Source organism: Spea bombifrons, chromosome 3 (assembly GCF_027358695.1).
Source record: "Spea bombifrons isolate aSpeBom1 chromosome 3, aSpeBom1.2.pri, whole genome shotgun sequence".
Taxonomy (NCBI): domain Eukaryota; kingdom Metazoa; phylum Chordata; class Amphibia; order Anura; family Pelobatidae; genus Spea; species Spea bombifrons.
Genome location: NC_071089.1, coordinates 93,741,648 through 93,762,502, shown reverse-complemented (window position 1 = coordinate 93,762,502; position 20,855 = coordinate 93,741,648). Strand labels below are relative to the sequence as shown.

Here is a 20,855-nt window from a genome sequence, read left to right as displayed (position 1 = left end):
CAATGAATGAATGTGTGCAAATTGAGTATATTAAATACTAAAAATATGTCTACTCAAAGTGTAATCTCTATAAATTACAACCTTCAATAACTAATAGTTGAAATAAAAATATATTTAAAAATACATTTGCTTCACCTTTTGTACTGCAGTTAAGAGGGTAGCCGACTATTTGTTTGAAGGTAAATTGATACATGTAACACCCCTCCCTCCCCCCTGTTCAGTAATTGCTGGGTGTGTAATTACCAATAGCGGCCACTAGGAGGCACTCTCACCTTGAATGGAATGTGGTGACTGTAACTACAGCAATTCAAGGCTAAGTGAACAGCCCTGTGCGAAGTAGTTTGTTGTTAGGTGCCGTTCCAAACAGATTGTTCGGAGTGGATTGTAGAGTTGTGAAACAATACTTAGTTTGCTGTAATGTCACAGTAAACTTGACTAAGACCCGTTGGACTCTGATCTTTTATTCCCAGCTGTCCCTCCCGAAGGAAAAAGAGAGCGGTTTATTCCTCCACCCTGTGGGCAGGTGGAGCTGCGTCTTGTCATAGTGACCTAGAGGAGCAGAACTTCACGATCACCTTCTGATCTCCACTGTGTCCTGCTACAGCCTCTGCAAACCTGGTAAAACCCAAGCCCGTAGTTCGACTCATTGTGCCAAGCCAGGACAGCCCCAAGCAAATGTAAGTAAGTGATCCAGCTGAGTCTTGGTGGTAGAATCAAAATTCAGACACCTTTAACTTTTAATCACACACAGTAATAGGAGCATTACTGATTCCTATAAATAAATGTTTCCTATTTTTTTGTACTTTAGTTCCTATCATGAAACTTGAAAGTTATGCAATTGACTTGTTTTGTTGTGTACCTGTGATATGGAATTCATTTAAAAAAAAAAAAAAAAAAATTAAAAGATCTTTAGGGTTTCTTCACTGAAGGGAAAGTTGACAGTAGAGATTGAGGAAAGGGGAGTTGTGCTTCATTTTCTGCTCCTTGTCTTCACTATACATTATGAAGGTTCCACTCCAGTGAGCTTATGTTTGCAGGAACAGCTTGGCAGGCTTAATGTGTAGTTAAACCAGTGAGATTTCTTCTAAGTCCCCTTCACGTTTTATACATTGCACAGGGCTAGCTTAACCCTTCTTGCTGGAGAAACCAGGCAGTGAATCGAGAGAATGAAAACCACAACTTTCCAAAAAAACTTTCTTTCCAAGTTTCCTGTGTGTGAATAAACCTCATTTGTATCTGGTAGCTAAAGGGTTAAGCCAGACCTCTTTAAGACATGCTTTCCATGGCAGGTGTGTAATGTCAGTGTAAGGTCTGGCTCCCAGCCTATAGACTGCTGAGATGAGTAAGACATTGTTTAGCATCCATATATTACACAGCAGTGCTCAATCCCTAAAAGGGTATCAGTCTGTGGCTGGAACAGATCTAATAATATGGTTATCCTGCAAGGGGGCTTTAAACCCCTCCATCAACTGGACTCCCAAGTTGTTTCTAATGAGTAGCTTTCATGGAATTGTTTTACTGTGTGATTTTACGGCTGTATTTTCCTTCAAATCTAGCGCAGTCAGAGTATAGAATCTTTTTTTTTTTATATCCCCCTGGTTTACATATATGCATCTTTTCTTCAAAGGCTAGTTTTCTTTTATTGGCAGATTCTAACTGCCTATTATATTGCAGAGTGCATTCAACTTAATGGTTTCTGTCCAACATTGTGGGAGTGTGTAATCCCATCAGACAAGTGAGAAGTTGTATTCAAGAAAGTTTTATAGTTGGGCAGTTCATCGTCGAGACATAAAACTGCCATTTCAAGTACAGCTCCCACTACCCTCAGCCAACAAAATGCTGATTGGAGTCATGGTGTGCTGTAACAGCCACTGAGAATTTGAAATGTCCAAGCCCTTCACTAAATTATAGGGGTGGTAGGACAAAATTATTTAACTCTTAAGTGCCAAAGAGATGCCAAAAATGAAAAAAAGCAATGAACAGCACATATCTATTGCCATTTCCATAATTGACATTTATTGACATTTGCAGCGCATTGTAGGCTAGCATAACTGACTTCAGTGATTGATTTCTACAGCATGGCGTATATATTTTACTACTAGGCTGTTTTTTTATTTACTAATCTAATTTGACCTTTTCTAAACTTTCTCTACAGTAAAGGAACAGTCTATTTACATTCATGAGCAACTATAATGTGACACAGACTTCCTTGTTTTGCATAGTTAAGGTGAAAGCCTTTTATACTGGTTCCCACATAGAATAATATGCATAAATAAGACGTGTTGAGTATTACTAAGCTTTTTCCTTGTTCTTTTTTCTAGGAATGATAGACAGTTGGTGGATACTGTCAGACTCTAGAATTTGTGTTTTTTATGGCTTTTGGAGGATGAACAGGCATTGCTATGGAGGCTGAAAGCGAGGTGGAATTTTCTAGCAGTGATGTCAAGTTCATTCCATCGTGGAGGAGATCAGCTACTCTTCCTCCCCAGAGAGAGGGATTGTACTACAGTCGGAGCCCCAGACCTAGACCACAGTCTTATCAGAGTCCAAGTGGACTCCTAGTGACAGACTTCCCTGTAGAGGACAGACACAGTTTTACACTGACCCAGCCTGACGAAAGGATTACAAGTTCTCCAGAAAGCAAAATTTCTCACCAACGAGCTGTCTTTCCAACAGCTCCCAATGGTAAACTATTGCCTTCCTCCTCATCATCATCATCTCTGGAATATAAACCTTTGGCCCAGAATCATAAACGTTCATCTCAGGTTCTAAAAGTGGTTTCAAATAACGCCATTAGTTTTACAGCCAATGGAAATCTTCCATCACCAAATCAAAAATCAATGGTTTCCAACAGGATATCCAGTAGTGTTACCGTAACACCTGATAAAGAACAGATCATTTTTGGCTCCAATTCTTATTTTACAAAAAATGGATTAGAGAAATCTGGTAACTGTGATCAGACTCTTCAAACACAAGCCAAGCAGGATGTGAATTCCTTCTCTCCAGACTCTTCTTCAGGTTCTTCAAAATCACCTTCAGATGAAAAGCAAGCTCTTCAAAGAATCCCATCTAATTCAGGTTCCTTATCAGAAAAGCAGTCAGTAGTGCTAAGCACAAACAGTGCAGCTGCTTTAAGAATGGGTGCACAACAAATTATTCCTAAAAGTCTAGCTTCAGAAATAAAAGTAACAAACAAAACTAGTGGATCCCAAAACATGGAACCTAACAGAAGGCTACTTAAGACACGTAGTATGGTGGAGACCAACTCAGCTCGTTTAGTGGCAGCTTCAGATGATGGAAAAGCAGAACCTGAGACAGATAGCCCAGGAACATTGCGGAGAGGTCTTCGATCCACATCTTACCGCAGGGCAGTAGTAAGTGGCATCGACACTAACAGTCCTACAGAGAGAAAAAAGAATAACCGGATGTCTCAGCCAAACCTCAAGGCGGTCGTAGAGGACAAAGAGAGATTTTCCAGTTTGGGAAGGATAAAGGTAAGATTGTTTATCTGCAGTAGAATTTATTATTTGAGCATAGAACAGGAATTTTAAATTAGAAAATGTTTGAAAACTAGAAAATATTTGTAAAAAGTTTCTAAATGTTTTTGATTTACAAAAAGTTGGTTGGAAATATTTTACATTTGCTGCCTTTTTCATGAATAGCCTGAATCACATGATGCCAACAGGTAGCCTGTAGGCATTGAACTACAGCCCACATAAACATCTGTCAACATTTCCTTTCCAAAGGGTGGATGAAAATCCTGATATTTCTTGCAAAGGGTGGATAAAGATCCTGAACTTTGCTGTTCAACCTCTTATAGCAGTTATTCCTCCTATTATATACAGACCTTCCATACAATGGGAGTGATTTATACATTTAGCACTGCTCAAAATGAAGCCTGGAATTAAGAAATTTTAGATGTGGCCATTATTTAGATGTGGCCATTATTTTTTGTTGCAAAAATCTGAAGAAATATTTTTATATGAGATGATCCACTTTTTATGGTGTGATGGTCCACCTACAGGTGAGGCCCCAAAGCTTATATACCACTAGGATAAGGACATTCAAACTTAACTTTTCACAACCCAACACATGCCTTGTTACTACACATTTCTTTTGGCAAGTCAAATAAAGATTCATTACAGACAGAATTTGTTCAGCTTTAAGTCACTATGTCAGATGTCTAATGGGTTAAAGTTTACATACACAGTGCTGTAAGGGCCCATCTGTAGGTTTAACTGAACCCAAAGAGCTGGTAAAGGGAAGTATCTACATCTACCATTAAGAGACTGCTACATCGCCATGCCCTGAAAGGTTGTCACGCCAGGCAGAAGAAGCCCCCACTCTGAGACCAGCATGAAAAAGAGAGAATGAAGTTTGCAGGTGATCACAGGAGGAAACCCCAGCCTTGTTTTCTGGTCAGATTAAACAAAAATGTAACTGGACATAATGATCAGCGTTGTGTATGGAGGAAAAAGGGTAAGATTTTAATCTGAAGAACACCATCCCAAGTGTGAAGCATGAGGATGGCAGCATCATGATGGTGGGGGCGTTTTGCTGGAAAAGGGATAGGTGCACTTTGGAAAATGGATGGCATCATGAAAAAAAGAGGATTACCTGGAAATACTGAAGCAACACCTCAAAACGTCAGCTACAAAGTGAAATCATGGTTGCAAGTGGGTCTTCCAGCAAGACAATGATCGTAAGCATACCTATTAAGTTGTAACACAATGGCTTATAGACAACTAAGTGAAAGAATTGGCGTGGCTATCACAAAGCCCTAACCCACATAACATTTGTAGACTGAACAGAAAAAACATGTCCTAGCAAGGAGGCCCACACATTTGAGTTAGACCAGTTCTATCTGGAGGAATGGGTAGCTTGTGGAATGCAACCCCAAGCCTTTGATTAAAGTAAAGCAATTTGAGTTTGAATGTCTTTAGGCTAGGTGTATGTCAACTTTCAGCCTCAACTGTATTCACAGATCTGCATTTCGGCATGGCTGCCACATCGCCAAAATTAAATTGCAGTATTGTCCTAATTTTTCTGCCTGCGAGAACTGTATAAATCAACCTCAATGTTCAGAATGCTCAGAATGTTCTGAAAAGTTCACACTGTTTAAAGTCTGACGTGATCAGAATACAATTTGGTAATTAACACTGAAATCTCTAATTTTACTAATTAGGTTGCTGTTAATGAATGGATAACAATCCGTTATCCTTTAGAGAATGCTCGTTTACATTATTTCCATAAAGCTTCAATTACACTGAATAAATCAAGAGATAAAGAGCACTGTTGTGAACTTCTGAAATGATTTGTGGAAGTATGTGGGAAATATCAAATAGAAGTGAATAAGGAAGTATTCCTTAATATATTTAATCACTTTGAAAATAGCAGTGTGCCGGACAATTTTACTGGTGATTGAAAGGGTAATCGGTTCACTTTATAAATGAAACATTTTTCAGTTTTTTTTTCCTGAGCACATTGAAATAGGTGAGCTTCTTGCAAAAGAGGCAGGGGGCAGCTACCATGCAAAAAAATAATTGGTGTTTCTCACTATAAACCAGACCCAGATGCCTGGTGGGCCACTGCCAGATATTGCTCCACTGGAGCAGCAGATCGGGGTCTTTAGTGTGCGCCTAGCCTTGGATATGCCCAGTCGCACCCTGTATTAGCATAAACACTTAGCGTGCGGCCTCGTGTATCCAGCTGTCGGGGGCACCTATGTTATAAGTGGCCATCAGCCCTAAAGTGTCAGAGCGGCTTTGTCATCCTCATTGCAAACTCTACTATAAATCATTACTGTTTTTGATTATATTTGCTTTAAGGTCATATACTTTGCCTTTCCATTTGTTGACGGTGTTATGTCTTCCAGTGTGTTACCAAACATATATGCCCTGTTTGGTTAAGGTGGTAGTGGTGCCCATGTTTTGTTTTCTAGCCATCAGCGAAGGAAACTGTTAAAATATCACAGAAAGTCAGCGTGGAAGCTTCCCCGTAGACGTGTGTACGGGGAAAAAAAGCAAAGTTTGAAAAGGGGTATGATCACCATAGCAACCAGTGGATTAGTTGATTCAACATGAACTTTCCATTGGCTGCTATGGTGATCACTTTTTTTAAAAAAACTTTTTTTTCTTAAGTTTAACGCAGTGTGTGAACTAAAACATATTTCTTATTGTAGTTTCTTAAGTTCTATTGCAGTTTAGTGTTTGCTGTATTAAACCGTTATCTTGCTGATTGTTCTCCACTAAACTGTTTTTCCAGCAGGGATCTTTCAGTTTAAATACTTTATCACAGCAAATTTAAAATTAGCCGTCTTTGAACTGGACTGTTAATTCTAAGGGGGACAAGATGATAGAGCTCTCAAGCTACTCTTCATTTCTCCTGCCAAATAATGTGTGTCAGATACTAGCCTCTCATGAGCTATCTGTTCTCCCTTCCCCTTCATCCCACCCCAGATGTTCTGCTATGTGATTTAGGTCCTATGCACATTCTTTATTTCACTAGAAATAAATGACCTTAGCATAGAAGGACATGATCCAAGCTGGGAGCCATCACAATCCCGTCCCAGTTTGCGGAGCCCAAACACGAGGAGGCTTATTCACAAAAACGAGAGTTGGAAGGGGAGTTTGTATGAGAGTTATGATTTCAGCAATTGTGTATTGTGTGAGAGAGGTAGCAATGCATAAATGACACTCACACATACTACATACATTCTAAAAGTGACACAAATTTATCATTGTTTTCTGATTGATTTGTTTTAAAAAGGTCCCCACTGTTTTTGATTGTTTTTGCAAGATAATAATGACTTTATTGACCTTTTTTTTTCCCCTCTCTTTTTCGTGTATCTAAAGAGAAAAATTCTACGGGGACAAGGGACATTTGATGGAGAAGGTATGTTACAAAACATAGATAAAAGACAACAATTTTGTAGGCTATTGTATTCATCTCCTTCCAAAAAAGGAACAGTGTAACTGACCCCTCTTCTTTCTTTTATATTTATGGTAACGTTAGTCACCCCTGACATATTTCACTGATCATGCTTACCCTAAAAAGTACAGGAAGCGTAACCCATGAATCTCTCATCACTTTCTTTAAAACTACAATCCATTGCATTTTCGCTGTGCCTGCCATCATCTGGACGCATATCAAAGGGGCTAATCCTGGAAAGGGCTATTAACTACACCTTTGGGAAGGATCCCTTTATTGAAAGCTGCTTTTTTTCGCGAAATATCCTTTTTTTTTTGGTCAACTGTCACACTCTCTTGGAGCAGAGGCTCAAATGTGTCCTTTTCTATAAAATAATTATTTTACAGAATTATCATAAATAGAATTTCATGTAGCCCATCCACCCGTATATTATTAGTGAACTTTTTTTTATTATTATTTTACTGTCCCTTTATGACAATAATCTGCTCATAAGAACATGGATTTTTTTTCTCGTTTAGGTGTTCATTATGCATATTACAAATGTTTGTTTATTGCTGCACCTTTTACAGGTCGGTGCTGAAGGTCGTTTGTTGGGGATTTTGTTGCTAAGCACACTTGTAGTCGAGTTTAAATTACTCGACATTTGTACCATGTTACATTTGTTTCATGTACAAAGCTTGTATTTAGAGAGTTGTTTTCAAAGAATTGGATACAATTACATGCAGCGTTGCCTATGGGCAGTATTTAAAGGGTAGTTACATTAGAAAAACCCATATACATAAAGCTAGATCTGGATGGGGATTGTTATTGGATGCTTGCCAAAAGTGTAAAGTACAATCTAATGTTTTTTTGTCTATTAATCAGAGCAAAGTAGTTGTTGCGTATGGATATAGCTCCATGTAGTAAACTTGTTGTTGCTGAATAAACAAACATGTGCCGTTCTCTCATGTAACATCATTATGGCTAAACAGAAGAAGCCTAATGTTCCACGTAGTCCATCTTGCACATGCATTTGCCGCTTTTGTCACTCCTTGCTATTTAGCGTGCAGAATATATACTTAATGTATGTGATATACTTATCATCCTCATGTTCACACCTAAAAAGTGGCAGGAACGTGATTGCATTAAAACTAATTTAAGCAGCCACTCACTGGCAAGAATCATGGATCAAGGAGTAGGAAGCTAGCTACAGCTACATGGCTGCAGTTTCTACCTCAAGTAAGTGTAGTTTATTTTTTGGTTCAGAAGAATGCATATTAAAGTACTTACAGAGTTGTAGGTCTGTCAGGGACAGTAGCTGTCCTTTAGTATTCCTTATGACAAGATTGTGACTGTTGCTTCCCATTATTCTTCCATTCGTATCAAGTTAGTTTTCTCTTTTGGGGTCTGGCAGCCGTTATAAGAATGGAGAGAAGGAAAAAAACCACTACAGAATTTGTTAGTTTTGTCACTAGGAACAGCTTCTCTAAGGTCAAAAAGTCTCCAAACCAACATAAACCAGGAAAAATTACTATATTATTATACCCCCAATATAATGCAAAGTCCATATGTGAATATGTTACTGGTTTACTTTTTTTTATTATCAATTTATACTTCTCTCTACATTTTGAACCTATGTTTCATGAGTGTTCATAGTGGTGATATTTGTTTTCCATAAATGGTTGTTTCTGATCCATTGCAGAAAATGCTGTTCTATACCAAAATTACAAGGAAAAAGCCCTTGAAATCGATTCTGATGAGGAAGCAGATGCCAAAGAACAAAAGGAAGAGCGGATTATTGTTGAATATAAACCTTTAAGATCGACATGGAGTCAGCTTTCGGTGGTAGGTTACTTGCCAATATTTACCTTTTTTATAGGCTTCCTTTTACATAGAACAAACAATACAGTTGATGAATTTTCAAAAAAATACACAAATTTCCTTTATCATTACACAGCATTTCAATTTGTTTCCTGAGAAAGCATTTTTGTTTCGTCTGTCATCATACTGGTTTTTGTTTATGCAGCACATAAAAAGGTAACAAGGAATTGGTGCATCCAGTGATACTTGGTGGATATAGGTTTCTCAGAGAACTTTGACCCAAGTTATAGTTCAGTGATGAAATGAGAGCTGCACCACCGTTTTAAGCATAACTAATTTTGTTTGTGAAAACTTTTACCTTGTGGTTTTGTTTTTCAATCCATGTAATTTATTTTAAGACACTAGGTTTAAATGTTTTTAAGGAAAGCTGGAATCTGTAGCAGAGACACAGATATGAGGTTTAAGTAGCTTCCAGTCCTGAAGCTCTCTCACTTCTTCTCACTCCATCCATTCAAAGGCTTTGTAAAACAATCAGTAACTTAAACAAAATGGCGGAGCTAAATTATTGTGTTGGCATAATCATGATCAGATCCTGAGAACGGGAAGTTGAAATGTATACGCTCAAACATTCCAAGTGTTCAAATCAGGACACCTATGTTAAGGTTGTGGGAAGAGGTCAGCAGAGGCAGAGTTTGCCCTGGAAGCGAGTGGAAAGCGTGGCCACCCACCCGCGTTACTCAAATATCAATCTTGTGTATCTAGCGTCGTGAAGAGGCAAAGTGGGGCCTACACTAACTTTCATCTCCTCGTGATGGTCATCTGCGATCAGAGGGTCTCCTCAACAAGCCTGTGTTCCCCACTAGGCACATAAATAGGACAGCGGACCAGCTACCCAGAATAGCGGGACAGTAACTGAAAATCCGGACTGTCCTGCCAAAACTGGGACTGGTGGGAAGTATGAAGATTCTCATCGGCTTTCTCCATACTATACACATGCGTTTGGTTTCTAAAACATATACAGTATATTGTTTATTTTAATCTGTAAGCACCATTACATGGTTTATATAGTGTATAGAATGATAACATGTAGGATTTGCTTTATATTTTACAGTACCGAGCAATGAAAGCAGTAGATCTAGTTGGTCAGGACATGGACGTGTAGTAATTTATCCCTTTCGTGCAGCTGATACCTTTTTATTGGACCAGTCTAGAAAAATACATAGTTACATAAGCTTTCAGGATCTCAAAGGTCTCTTCTTTAGGTTTACGTATTCCATGTCAAGAGGAGACCTCTAAGGCACCAAAAGTTTATGTAACTTTACATGTTTTTCTAAGTTAGTCCAATAACTTTGTCCTTAAATTTTAAAAAGCAGTATCCCCAGTATTCCCTTAACAGAAATATCAGCATGTACTTATCCTTCTAGCTGTAATTACCTAACAGGAACCTAACAAAGTGCATCTTTGTAGATGAGAAGGATGAGAGGGGAGAGGCACCATGCTGGTTAGAGTTAGGAAGAACTGGAAAGTTTGGTGCATGATGTTGAGTGTGTGTAATGGTTTTTGTTAGCGAGTAATTGAAATGCAGATTCCATTGGACCAGTTCTATGTTGTAGTTGAACCAGAGCCAGCCTTTTTATTTAGCTTGCTTGTCTCAAGAAGCAGCCGGTTCAAAGCTGAAATCCCTGGTATAAATCAGTGTTCTGCAGTGTTATGATTGCCTTTGCAGAGAAGTATGCAGGGCAGTAGGGGCAGGTGCCACAGACATGCCAAAGTGATGGCACCTTTGAACTGCTCAGTGGCGGGTGAAGAATATTCTCCTGCCACCTCCTTTTGTGACTTCTGTCCTAAACCCTGACTTGCTCTGATGTTAGGGGTGTTTTTTTGTGTTATATATATGTGTGTGAGTGTGTGTATATATATTATTGTTTGTTTTCACCCAGATCATGGGATCTCGGTCCTGTATCACAGGTTCACATTTTTGCTAAAAAAGCAGCACACATTCATGCGGACTGATTATGCTTGCCTTCTACAGGCTATTGGTAACAGCTTTTGTGATTTGAGCTCTGCTTATTTGTGAATTAGGCAACACAAATAGCACAGTATAGAAAATGCAGTCAGATGCAGTGAATGTCGCTAGCTCTCCGTTTTTGTTTTTATTGGCCACAGCACTGTGAGAAGGGCATTGTGGCAGGACGCCAGGCTCTTAAGTTATGTATTCCATTCACAATTCCAAGTCCTCAGTATTCTTGCAAAAGCTTAGATGGAAAAGCTCCCCAGGCGTTCTGCCTTTGACACTAGTGTAGTGTGAACACTAGAAACACCGATCAAGTACTGCGTATTGGTTCCAATCTGCTGTGTCCTTGAAGTTTCCCGTGTCCTTCTATGAGATATAAATGTTTGTCACCCTACATGATATTTACATGCTTCTGGTAAAGTGTCCGCTTAAATCTTGAAGAAGCTGAAACTACGAACTGTGCAAAGCAACTTGTTTAATGTGATCCTAAAACCTTGAATATTATATTTGTATGTTTGTGCTTTGAGGCTGGCTTATACTATACATCAGCATCATCAAGGTGTCAGAGTGGATTACCAAATCTCTGGAAAAAGTCTTCTTCAGAATGGAGGTTGGTGTGGTTTTAATGTGTAAAATAGAATATAATCACTGATTACGCAAATCAAATTTTATCTCTGTCTTGATGAGATTTAATATGAGGGGATATCTGTCCCACTACCTTATTACGAATAGACATGTTGGCTGCCAGTACCAGCTGGAACACATGAGAGCAGTTGGAAGCTGTCCAAAACCTTCTACGAGCAATTAGTAGTGTAGTAAGTGAGCAAGCTGGGTTTTTAATTATATGTGGCGATGATGTCCATCTCTCCACATTAGTACAACTTTTTTTCAGTAGCTTTTATATACTTTAGTTTTATAACATTTTGTTAAATGCCAAGTTTTGATTTAGAGCATTAGAAAATAGTATTAGGTTAGAGATGCTGCAGTAACTTAGAATGAGCTCCAAACGCCCTTTTACAGTGGATTATATGCTTTAGAAGTTGAGCTATGGTGAGAATCTGTATTATTGAGTAACAGAGGCGTATGGCTGATACGTAACAAATATTCATCGAGGGGCAGCTTTTGGGTTTTCTGGAACACCAAATATATCACTTCCCATGGAGACGGTTACATCAAAGATCCATGCCTCTTACATCTTGGGTCATACAACATTTGGAAGAAATGTGTTTTTACAAAGAAAATCACAATAGTTGTGTTTGTGATAATTAACCAGTTGTAGTGTACTGAAAAAAAAAGATGATTTTCAAACTTGCTTACCGGCCCATTGAGCATGGAGCCTGATAGCTACTATGGCAGTCTCCAGAGCTGGATCATGCACAATAATGCATTGGTGCAAGCTTAGGGCCTAAGGTGCTTGGGGGAACCTGGCCACTCATATATATGGGAGCAGTATTATATAGCTGTGGGACTAGGAGGGGACTGCAAATATGTACCTTGCCTATGGTCCCATGGGCCAGTTGTGATCTGCCCTGGTCTCCGGTCTAGGCTGACTAGGCATAGGGCACTAGGTTGGTGGGTGGCAAAAGCTACTCCGTTGCCTCCCCACCTGGTTTTTTTATGCCTAGTCAGCCTAGACCAAATTACCTCACTGTTGTAGGTAAGAAAAGGCTGTCGACAAGGAAGTAAGTGTGCAAATACATAATATGTATTTGAGATAAAAATAATTCTGTTAAACAAGCCTGACAAGACTCTACACCAAAGAAACGTCATTTCAAGGTTATTGTGCACAAACACGGCTAATCCCTAAACACACGACTTAATGCTACAATGCATTCTTAAAATGATTTTGGTTACTGTATTATTACTAATTATATATTTTGAGGATCAGTAAAAGGCAGTTAAAGCAAATTTATTATTCAGCAGAAAAGCAGATGCCGCTCACTGTGGTGGAGTGTTTTATAGTCTTTTACAGAGAAATTGGATGTCAATGGGTCCAACATAATTATTCTCCCTGGGCCAGATGCAGACTGAAACGGCCTTACTGAGTTATAGAGTTCTACTTTATTGGAAAACCACAATTGAAGGTGTTGTTCCACTTAAAATATTAATTGCGCTCTAGCTGCCTTATTCAGCTTGTACCCATAACAAGAAAATATGTAGATGAACAGAAATGCTTGAGATATGTATCTCAAACTATTTTTTTTACATACAAAATCACTAAAATCTGATTTGAAGTAAATATTAAATAAAATGAGCTAGCAGAAGGGGAAGCAAAGTAACACGTTACTTTATATATTAAAATAGTAAGTGAAAGTATGCAGGAAAGTACATATTGAAAACTGATTGTACTATGGTTGTTTGCTGTCAACTGATTGCGTATGGCGGGAGTGACCATATTGACCATATTTATTTTCCTTTTGATATAAAATAGGATACAAACCCTTTTGATTGCATGCTTGTATTTAGATTTTGAACTCAACGACTCAGGATGCGTCATCCATTTTCCGATTTGGTACCCTGGCCTCTATTTCTGATCAATCTGCTGGTGCTTATGTAAAAAGAAAACCGAAATACATGGATCTAGGGCTTTTTTTAGTAAAATAATAATCATGTACTGACTGTAATTGGTGTTTATTGGTTTAAGAACAAAAACATGTCACATTTTTCCCAATATAAAGGCGTTCAAATTTTTTATTCTCTCTATGTAGTGACACCCATCTGCTGTAATGTATACATGAAACTGCTGTTTATAGAATGGAATTTGTTTTAAGACATTGTTTAACAAAGTATGTCAGGAATAATAGCGTATAGTTAAGTGTTTTTGAGGACCAACACTTCATAACTTTTCAATATCACTCCCTCAGTATCGCCAATAGTGGAGCTGGTTCAAAAGATACTCTCCTCCGGATCCTCAACCTATTCTTACAGCTGGGTATCAGTGACGAGCTGGAGCAGGCAGAAATAGGATTAGGGCATTATTAAGGAAAATAGCATGTATAGGGGGGATTCTGCCTCACATCTATTAGAACAATTCTATGCATTTGCAAGAGGTACACTGCAAAAGGGTCTTACACATTTAAAGGGACTAAAAATGGGGTCTCCCCGAGGGTTAGCGTCATGCCCATTTTGTGGATCAAAAACCATTTCAACAGTTCAGAGTACTTGGCATGAGTTGTTTGGGTTGATTAAATGCTATGGGAAAATAATACATTATTTTAGAATTCTTCTTGAAGATGTGAGGCAGATGGTTTGATATTTGTACAAATGCCATGTCTGCTCATATTGAATGTAATTCAGTGTCTTTTCAACAAAGGGGATATTGTAGACTTTTCTACTGATGTGACTGTTTAACTATGCGTTTGATTTTAAGAATTAAATCATGGTTGGAGGTGCTTCATGATGAGTACTGGAATACATAATTCTTTCTTGAATATTTATAGCGGCCATAGTAGAAGCCAAATGTTGCTTAGGCTTATAGCATCCCCACTGAATCTGTCTGTGAGAAACTCAAGAGAAGACCTTGGAAGATCTTACTTGATGCAAACAGATACCATGTGTGGAAACGCACACCTATCCAGTGAAAAGTGATCTGATCACTGGTGTTGCTGGTCTACGTACAAACACAATAATCTGTAACAATATTCACCCAGTTTATCTGCAGTTTTAAAAATCGGATCATGGCCTGGGGTTACATCGTCACAAAGGGTCCCCTCCAAAATATTATATAATATCTCAGTGTATCAGCAAGCCTTTTGGCTGCTCAGTAGGAAACAAGTTTTGAGACGGGGAAAAAAGCAATTCTTAATAGGGTTAGGAAGAGAACCACAGTCAAAGCTGTAGGGGACCTTTTATACAAAGCGAGTTTTTGATCTGCAAAGCTTCCTAAAAGTTATAGCAACTCAATGCCTAAATATATAGCCAAGCATCCATAAGATTATAAAATGATCTACAGATATTACATGGTCATTGAAGCAGAGATACTTTGTACCAGTACGCTGGCACTTAGTGTACACAGACACGCCGAGTGGTCTATTCACTAAAGATGGAATTTGCAGAATTGAACAATTCAACTCCCTAGTTATTCAAGAACGGCTGAACTGGCCCTTTAAAATACAAGGAGAGTGTTAGCAAATATAACCCTTGATAATGCATATTGTTACCAGTGGTTTACAGTGGGCTTTCTCTGTTGATCTAGATTGACCCACATTTTCCATGAGTTTCGCAACTTGTTCAAGCGTTCCTTTTTTTCTATATGCTTTGTATATCCCAACAAATGAGAATCACAGTATACATTTTCCTAGTAAAATTATTTTGCAAATATCTGAATGAAATTGTAAGCTTATTTCTTATTTTTTTTTAATCTAACCAACTGCTTCTGCAGTGAATATTATATTCTAGGAATCTGAAAGATGAATAGGATTATGAAATAATGGTAATGCAATTTGAAATACTCCCTCTCTGACCCAGAGCAGTGCCCCTCCCCCCATTTACGTCCAAGCTGACATCATTTTAAGGGTATGAAGCGCTGAGAAAGTTCACCATTGAGCATGTGGCTCTATACTGTATATGGGCGAGTTACATCGAAGCCCCAATTGACCCAGGGAGCCTGATCAGCGCTACTGTCAGCTGGAACTGCCGCACTAGGCCAATTATCACGTGCCACTCCTTGTAACCATATGGGATGCTGGTGTCCCTTGTGTCTAGTAAATTATTAACTACGTTTATCATAAGATATGATTGGAATAATGTCCTGTGCTTATGCTTGTTTACTGTTGTAACATGTTTCCCAACACACAGAAGATGGGCCAAAGGACTTCTCGGCTCTACATTAATCCAAAACTACTGGTTGGTTAGCGTGTCATGTTGCATAATCCTTGTGTACAAGAAGCACCAATGTTACCTTTTATGTAGTTGTGTATTTCTAACTTTTTGAATGTGTCACTTGGATTACTATGTAAAGTGTTGCACAATTTGTTGGTGTTATATAAATGCATTTACCAACTCTGTAAAAGAGCATTGATATTCTAGTTCATAACTGGGGGGAAACAAATGTATTAGCCAGGTGTTGGTGGGGTGGAAAAGCATAGGTTAAAATAAATTGGAGATTATGTATACAAAGCGATTCTTTTCCAAAGTTTGAAAAGTGATATTTTGGCACCAAAAAATGGTTAATCGACAGTCACAATTCATTTTCCAACTTTTTATACATAAGCCATAGCTTGAAACTGTCAAGATTCTTGCAAGTCCCAATTTTGGGGCTCTGAGATTTGATGATCTGGTCCATGGATGAGGCAGGTCTTCCCCCTCAATACTGATTCACATACTGGGTCCCAGGAATTGATTTCAGTAAAGTGAGCCAGAGATCCAATGAGCATGCTGATCATGAAGGAAATCCTTTTTCACCATAGCCTTCCAGAGTGTGAGGTTAAGGGATGTTCTAAGGCGGGTGCATAGCGCCCAGGCACCAGGTAATAGAGGTGCCCGGTGGGATCAATTTAATATGCATTGCATGACAGGGTGGAGTAACGCAGCTGGTCACGCAGAAAGTGTTATTGCCCCCCAAAGTTTGAAATTATCACAAAAACAAATTCCAAATGAATGTATATGGTAAATCATGCTAAGTGCAAAAGCGCAGATTTTTCAAGTAGGAATTAATGAGCTATAGTCACCAGCATTACATTTCATAATAGTTAAATATTGTTCAAGATACGTAGATACAATTTTTACATCTCTTTTAATAAACAAACAAAATTGGTTTTCCTATCTTGTAAAGCAGGGAGAATAGTTTAGGCACCTTGGTTATATTTATATGAACTTCTTGGGAGATTTACAATCTTTTTTTCCAAACAAGTGGAGTATTTATTTTCTGCATTCTTTTACAGAGCAAACATATTGTTTACAGAATTATTTATGATGACACATGTTTTCTAATACACAAGAGAAAAGGAGTCCATCAACTAGCTGTTGGATCTATATTTCTGTTTCCACACATTGTCTTAATATACTTCGATTGGATAACCAACATATTTTTCCGTTTCAGAAATAGATTTTGATTTGCATTCATTTCCGGTATCCGGGACGTTCCTGAGCGATTAAGACATACTGTTAGATTTGACTTGCTGATTGATGAATTCCTGGAATCATTAAATAAACAACTTGATTTCTATGAAATATCACATCCAAACCCTCCCAGATTCATAGAAAGCTATAAAAAGAAGTCTTGACTAAAATGTGCCTGGCAAAATTACTGCAAGAATCTCGGCCTTTGATGTGGGCACATATATATGTCAGGAGGTTGGTTTTCCACAATGGCTTACTGGAAGGTGCAAGAACTGCACTCCTCTTGCACGATCGCTAGATCTTTTAGACTAAAACAAAAAATATATGACTTTAGGCTATACTTTAACTTGATTGTATTTTTATCTCATTAATTCTGAGTTGAGATATCTCATACCCCACAAAATAAGTCTGGCATACCAATTTTGTAGGGATCTATAAAGTACTAATACTTCAATGTTGCATGATTAGTCATTGGAAGCGCATGCTCACACGCCACCAATGCATTCTCCTCTAGAAGGTAGATTCAGGATTGACCCCATCTGTGGTGTCTCTTTGCTGTTGGCGCACTTGTCTGAAAGCCAGGCTAATATGTTGGTACTTGGAAGGACGTGCAGATAATCTATATGTGTTCTCAAAACACCCTGCAGTACACAAGGATACAGGGACCTTTCATTGAAAGACATTTTACATGATATTATCAATATGATGTGACTGCTCTACGCTCTTTTTAAATATATATAAGACTGATTAGTAACATGGCTGAAGCACGTGGAAGGAATGTTAACGCAATTTCGGCAAATGCTTCAACCACCTGCCAGTAAATCGTGAGACGCTGGAATCAGACTGACAATTCCATTCATGGATATGCTTATTCTTATATTAAATACATTCTGCATCATATATTACTGTTTCAGCTGCATATAGAGCTTTCCCTGAACTGATCGGAAAAAGAAAAAAAAAAACATTGTGGTAGTTTATTAAATATATATTAAAGTAATATTATAGGTTGTACACTTGACAGACTTGCTTTAGTTGTGTGGATCGCCATACATAATGTGTCTCCTAAGTGAAATTATCAAATAGCTGAATGTTTTGATGTCTTTTTTTCCCCCTCCCTTAGGTAAGAAAGAATGGGTTGTCGCAGTCAGTTAGCCAAGAAGAAAGAAAAAGACAAGAGGTATTTACACTCTTCACAATCATGCCGTGCTAATCGTGTCATGTGTCTTTTGTTGACCAGCCTGAGTGAGGACCTCATGCCACTTTATAGAACTCCAGACTTCCCAAAAGACTCATGCCATCCTCTTCTTTATATGGTCCAACTCACAATCATTTGTGTTTGTATGACATATTGTCCCCACAGAAAGACCACACTGAAGGATCTCTTCAGTATGAAGTTGAATATATATTAGTGAAAGCATAGGTAATTATTCCATTGGAGTCTCCCTGTGCAGGTTAAAATCTGGTTGAATATGGCATATTCTATACAGCAGAACAATTCCTAACAGAGTGCCAAACATTCCAACACCAGCTAGTCATGTATTCTGTAATTTTGATTACTCATTGAGTGCCTAAGAAAGCTCCTTTATAGGTCTGAAAGTGAAATCCACCAAAATGAGCTGATGTACTGAGTAGGAGAACTTTGATAATGAGTGTACTTTCTGTAGTACATGCCTTTTACGACAGACAAATTCATAAACTGGGAGGAATAAAGATGTCTCCTTGCTAAGCAGTAGAACATTAAGTATAGGTCAACATGGCTGTCTTTATAGACCAGACCAAGCACTGATTAAGTTCTGAGTCTTTACATCACAAAAATGGGCAGACTAGATAGGCCTATTGGTTCTTATCTGCCATTAAATTATGTGTCTCTATTAATAGTAAGTACATGTTTAGAGCCACAGAAAACTTCAGCAAGATCCATGAGCCAAAGCAGTGGCTCGCTACGGGAGATCTAAGACCGCCATCCATTATACTACATTAACAGTATGCATCTTTTGTCTCTTCCCCAAATGTCTTGTAATTGCTTTTCACTTTTTCTAATGGCTTTTCACAGGCGATGTTTGAAGTGATATCTTCAGAGCATTCATACCTACTTAGCTTAGAAATTTTGATCCGAATGTTCAAGAATTCCAAACAACTGAGTTCCACTATGACCAAAACCGAAAGCCATCACCTCTTCTCCAATATTACAGATGTCTGTGAAGCAAGTAAAAAGTAAGATTTTTCTATCCCCGGAAAGAATGTTTTAAAAATGCTCAGTATTAAATTGCTTCCATGCCACCTTGTGTCTTTTGGAAAGCATAAGAAATCCATAATTGTTAATGGTTTGAAAATTGTATTTAGATGTGAAATAACGTATAGACGTTCATAATTTCTTTATTCTGTAGGTTTATTTGAAATTATCAGTAAATATGAAAAGGAGAAGTGGGCCCTGTTCTTGCGAGACTACAATCTAGTTGGTTGAGGAGGAAATTTACATTCATCTTCTTGAGAGATGATTGTGTAGCTGGCATTAACCTGTTACATGTAAAGACAAAGCCTGCTCAGTCTGTCGTGTTTTGTTAAAGTACGTGTGCCTGCAGCAGTTCATATTTTTCTGTTTGAAATCCATGTTATTATCACAATTAATTGTTATGTTCAGGACTGAAAATTGTCCCTTTCAGCATGACATTTTAAGTATTGCAATGTAATATTTTGTTTAATATAAGGGGTACATAGTCTTGGATATTTAAAAATGCCCTGTGCCATCCTTGGAATTAGTGTTTTGAAAATCTATCCAACATTGTTTTATGCTCTGCTGGGAAGAAAACTCAGTATTATTTGAATGAATCAGTTGGATGGTGCAGCCAACATGAACATTTCTTTGGGTGCCGTGGTGGTAAGATCCAGATCTGGACTGGGGATGACTAACTACCCTGACGCTTTAAGGCCAGCATCTGCCAATTGACATACATGTGGCCACCTGGGGGCACACACTAGTGATCCCAATATGCTGCTGGAGGGGCAGATCGGATAAGTATGGGGTACTACTGGCCCACCAGGTGCTGTTTTTTAAAAGCTTTTGACAATTAGGTTTCTGAAATCGCTGTTCCTTTATGACGAAAAATCGCAGTCATGGTTGTGATTATCACTAAGCTTGTAACGTATGTTTCCTTGTATTTAAAAGTGTGGCTATGGTAGTATAATGTTACTCCGAATCAGTCCCATTCCCAGGTCTTAGTTGTACTGATTGACCTAAGTCAATGATGCTGTGGCAACACACAAGAAAGTATAAAAGTAGGAGCCACCATAGAGGCACATATAGCTGCTTACCTCTCGACTAAACCCTACAGATTTTTGAGTAACGAGAACTGAACAGAAGTTGGCTGTCATATCTGTAATGGCCAAAGGTATAACTAATGTCATTTTTAAATATAAATGTTTATAGCATACTGTTATGGCAAACAAAAGGTTCACTAAAACCATCACATATTGTTTTTCCACAATATAAAAATGTTACTAATTTGCCTACTAGTCTAGATTTCCTCTTCCATACTTGTGAACATTAGTAGTGGCTTTTGGTTTCAGGCAAAGAGTTAAAGCTTTATATAATTTAATATGAATTCTTTTGCATGGAGTGTCAGAATAAAGTTGAGATATTGTGGTTTCTGTATACGTAATTTACATTTTAAGGTTTGAAAGGGTTTGGTGAAAATAAAACCCTTTGCATGTGTCTGAGGGCTCTTGAAGAAGTGGTCATCAGTATTTTTTCCCAAACAATGCCAACTTTGTGATGCTTTCAATGCAGCCGGGATGCCTGGTCTCATCTTGGAGACTCCTTGGAATCTGGCTCCCCTATTAAAGAAGAGAGTGATTCAAACAGCGGGCAGTTCCCAGCCCATGTGTGTTTGTAACCCTCGGCTCGTACAATATGTGGTTGTCAGTGCACATTCTTGAACTTCCATGAAATTCCTCTGGCTGCCTTTTTTTCGGCACACCATTGCTTGGTGCATTTAGAAAGGATTTGCCGTCTCTCGTGCTGTTGAATGGAATAGTTGTATACGTTTCCCTT

At 38.4% G+C, this 20,855-nt stretch overlaps 1 protein-coding gene across 3 annotated transcripts in view; it reads left to right on the top strand.

Moving 5' to 3' along the window:
- Positions 1 to 442: 442 nt before the first annotated feature.
- The window catches only part of ARHGEF26 (Rho guanine nucleotide exchange factor 26), a 56,803-nt gene continuing 36,390 nt past the window's right edge, over positions 443 to 20,855 (top strand). Inside the window, exons 1-7 of one of the 3 annotated variants that reach the window (XM_053458957.1) lie at positions 443 to 677; positions 2,156 to 2,227; positions 2,322 to 3,494; positions 6,855 to 6,894; positions 8,612 to 8,754; positions 17,925 to 17,981; positions 18,858 to 19,018. In XM_053458957.1, coding sequence (XP_053314932.1) covers positions 2,403 to 3,494; positions 6,855 to 6,894; positions 8,612 to 8,754; positions 17,925 to 17,981; positions 18,858 to 19,018 — 1,493 coding nt within the window. In that variant the 5' untranslated portion in view covers positions 443 to 677; positions 2,156 to 2,227; positions 2,322 to 2,402. Of the gene's footprint in view, positions 682 to 2,155; positions 2,228 to 2,321; positions 3,495 to 6,854; positions 6,895 to 8,611; positions 8,755 to 17,924; positions 17,982 to 18,857; positions 19,019 to 20,855 lie in introns of all 3 variants that reach the window. The other 2 variants (XM_053458955.1, XM_053458956.1) reach the window with 2 other exon arrangements.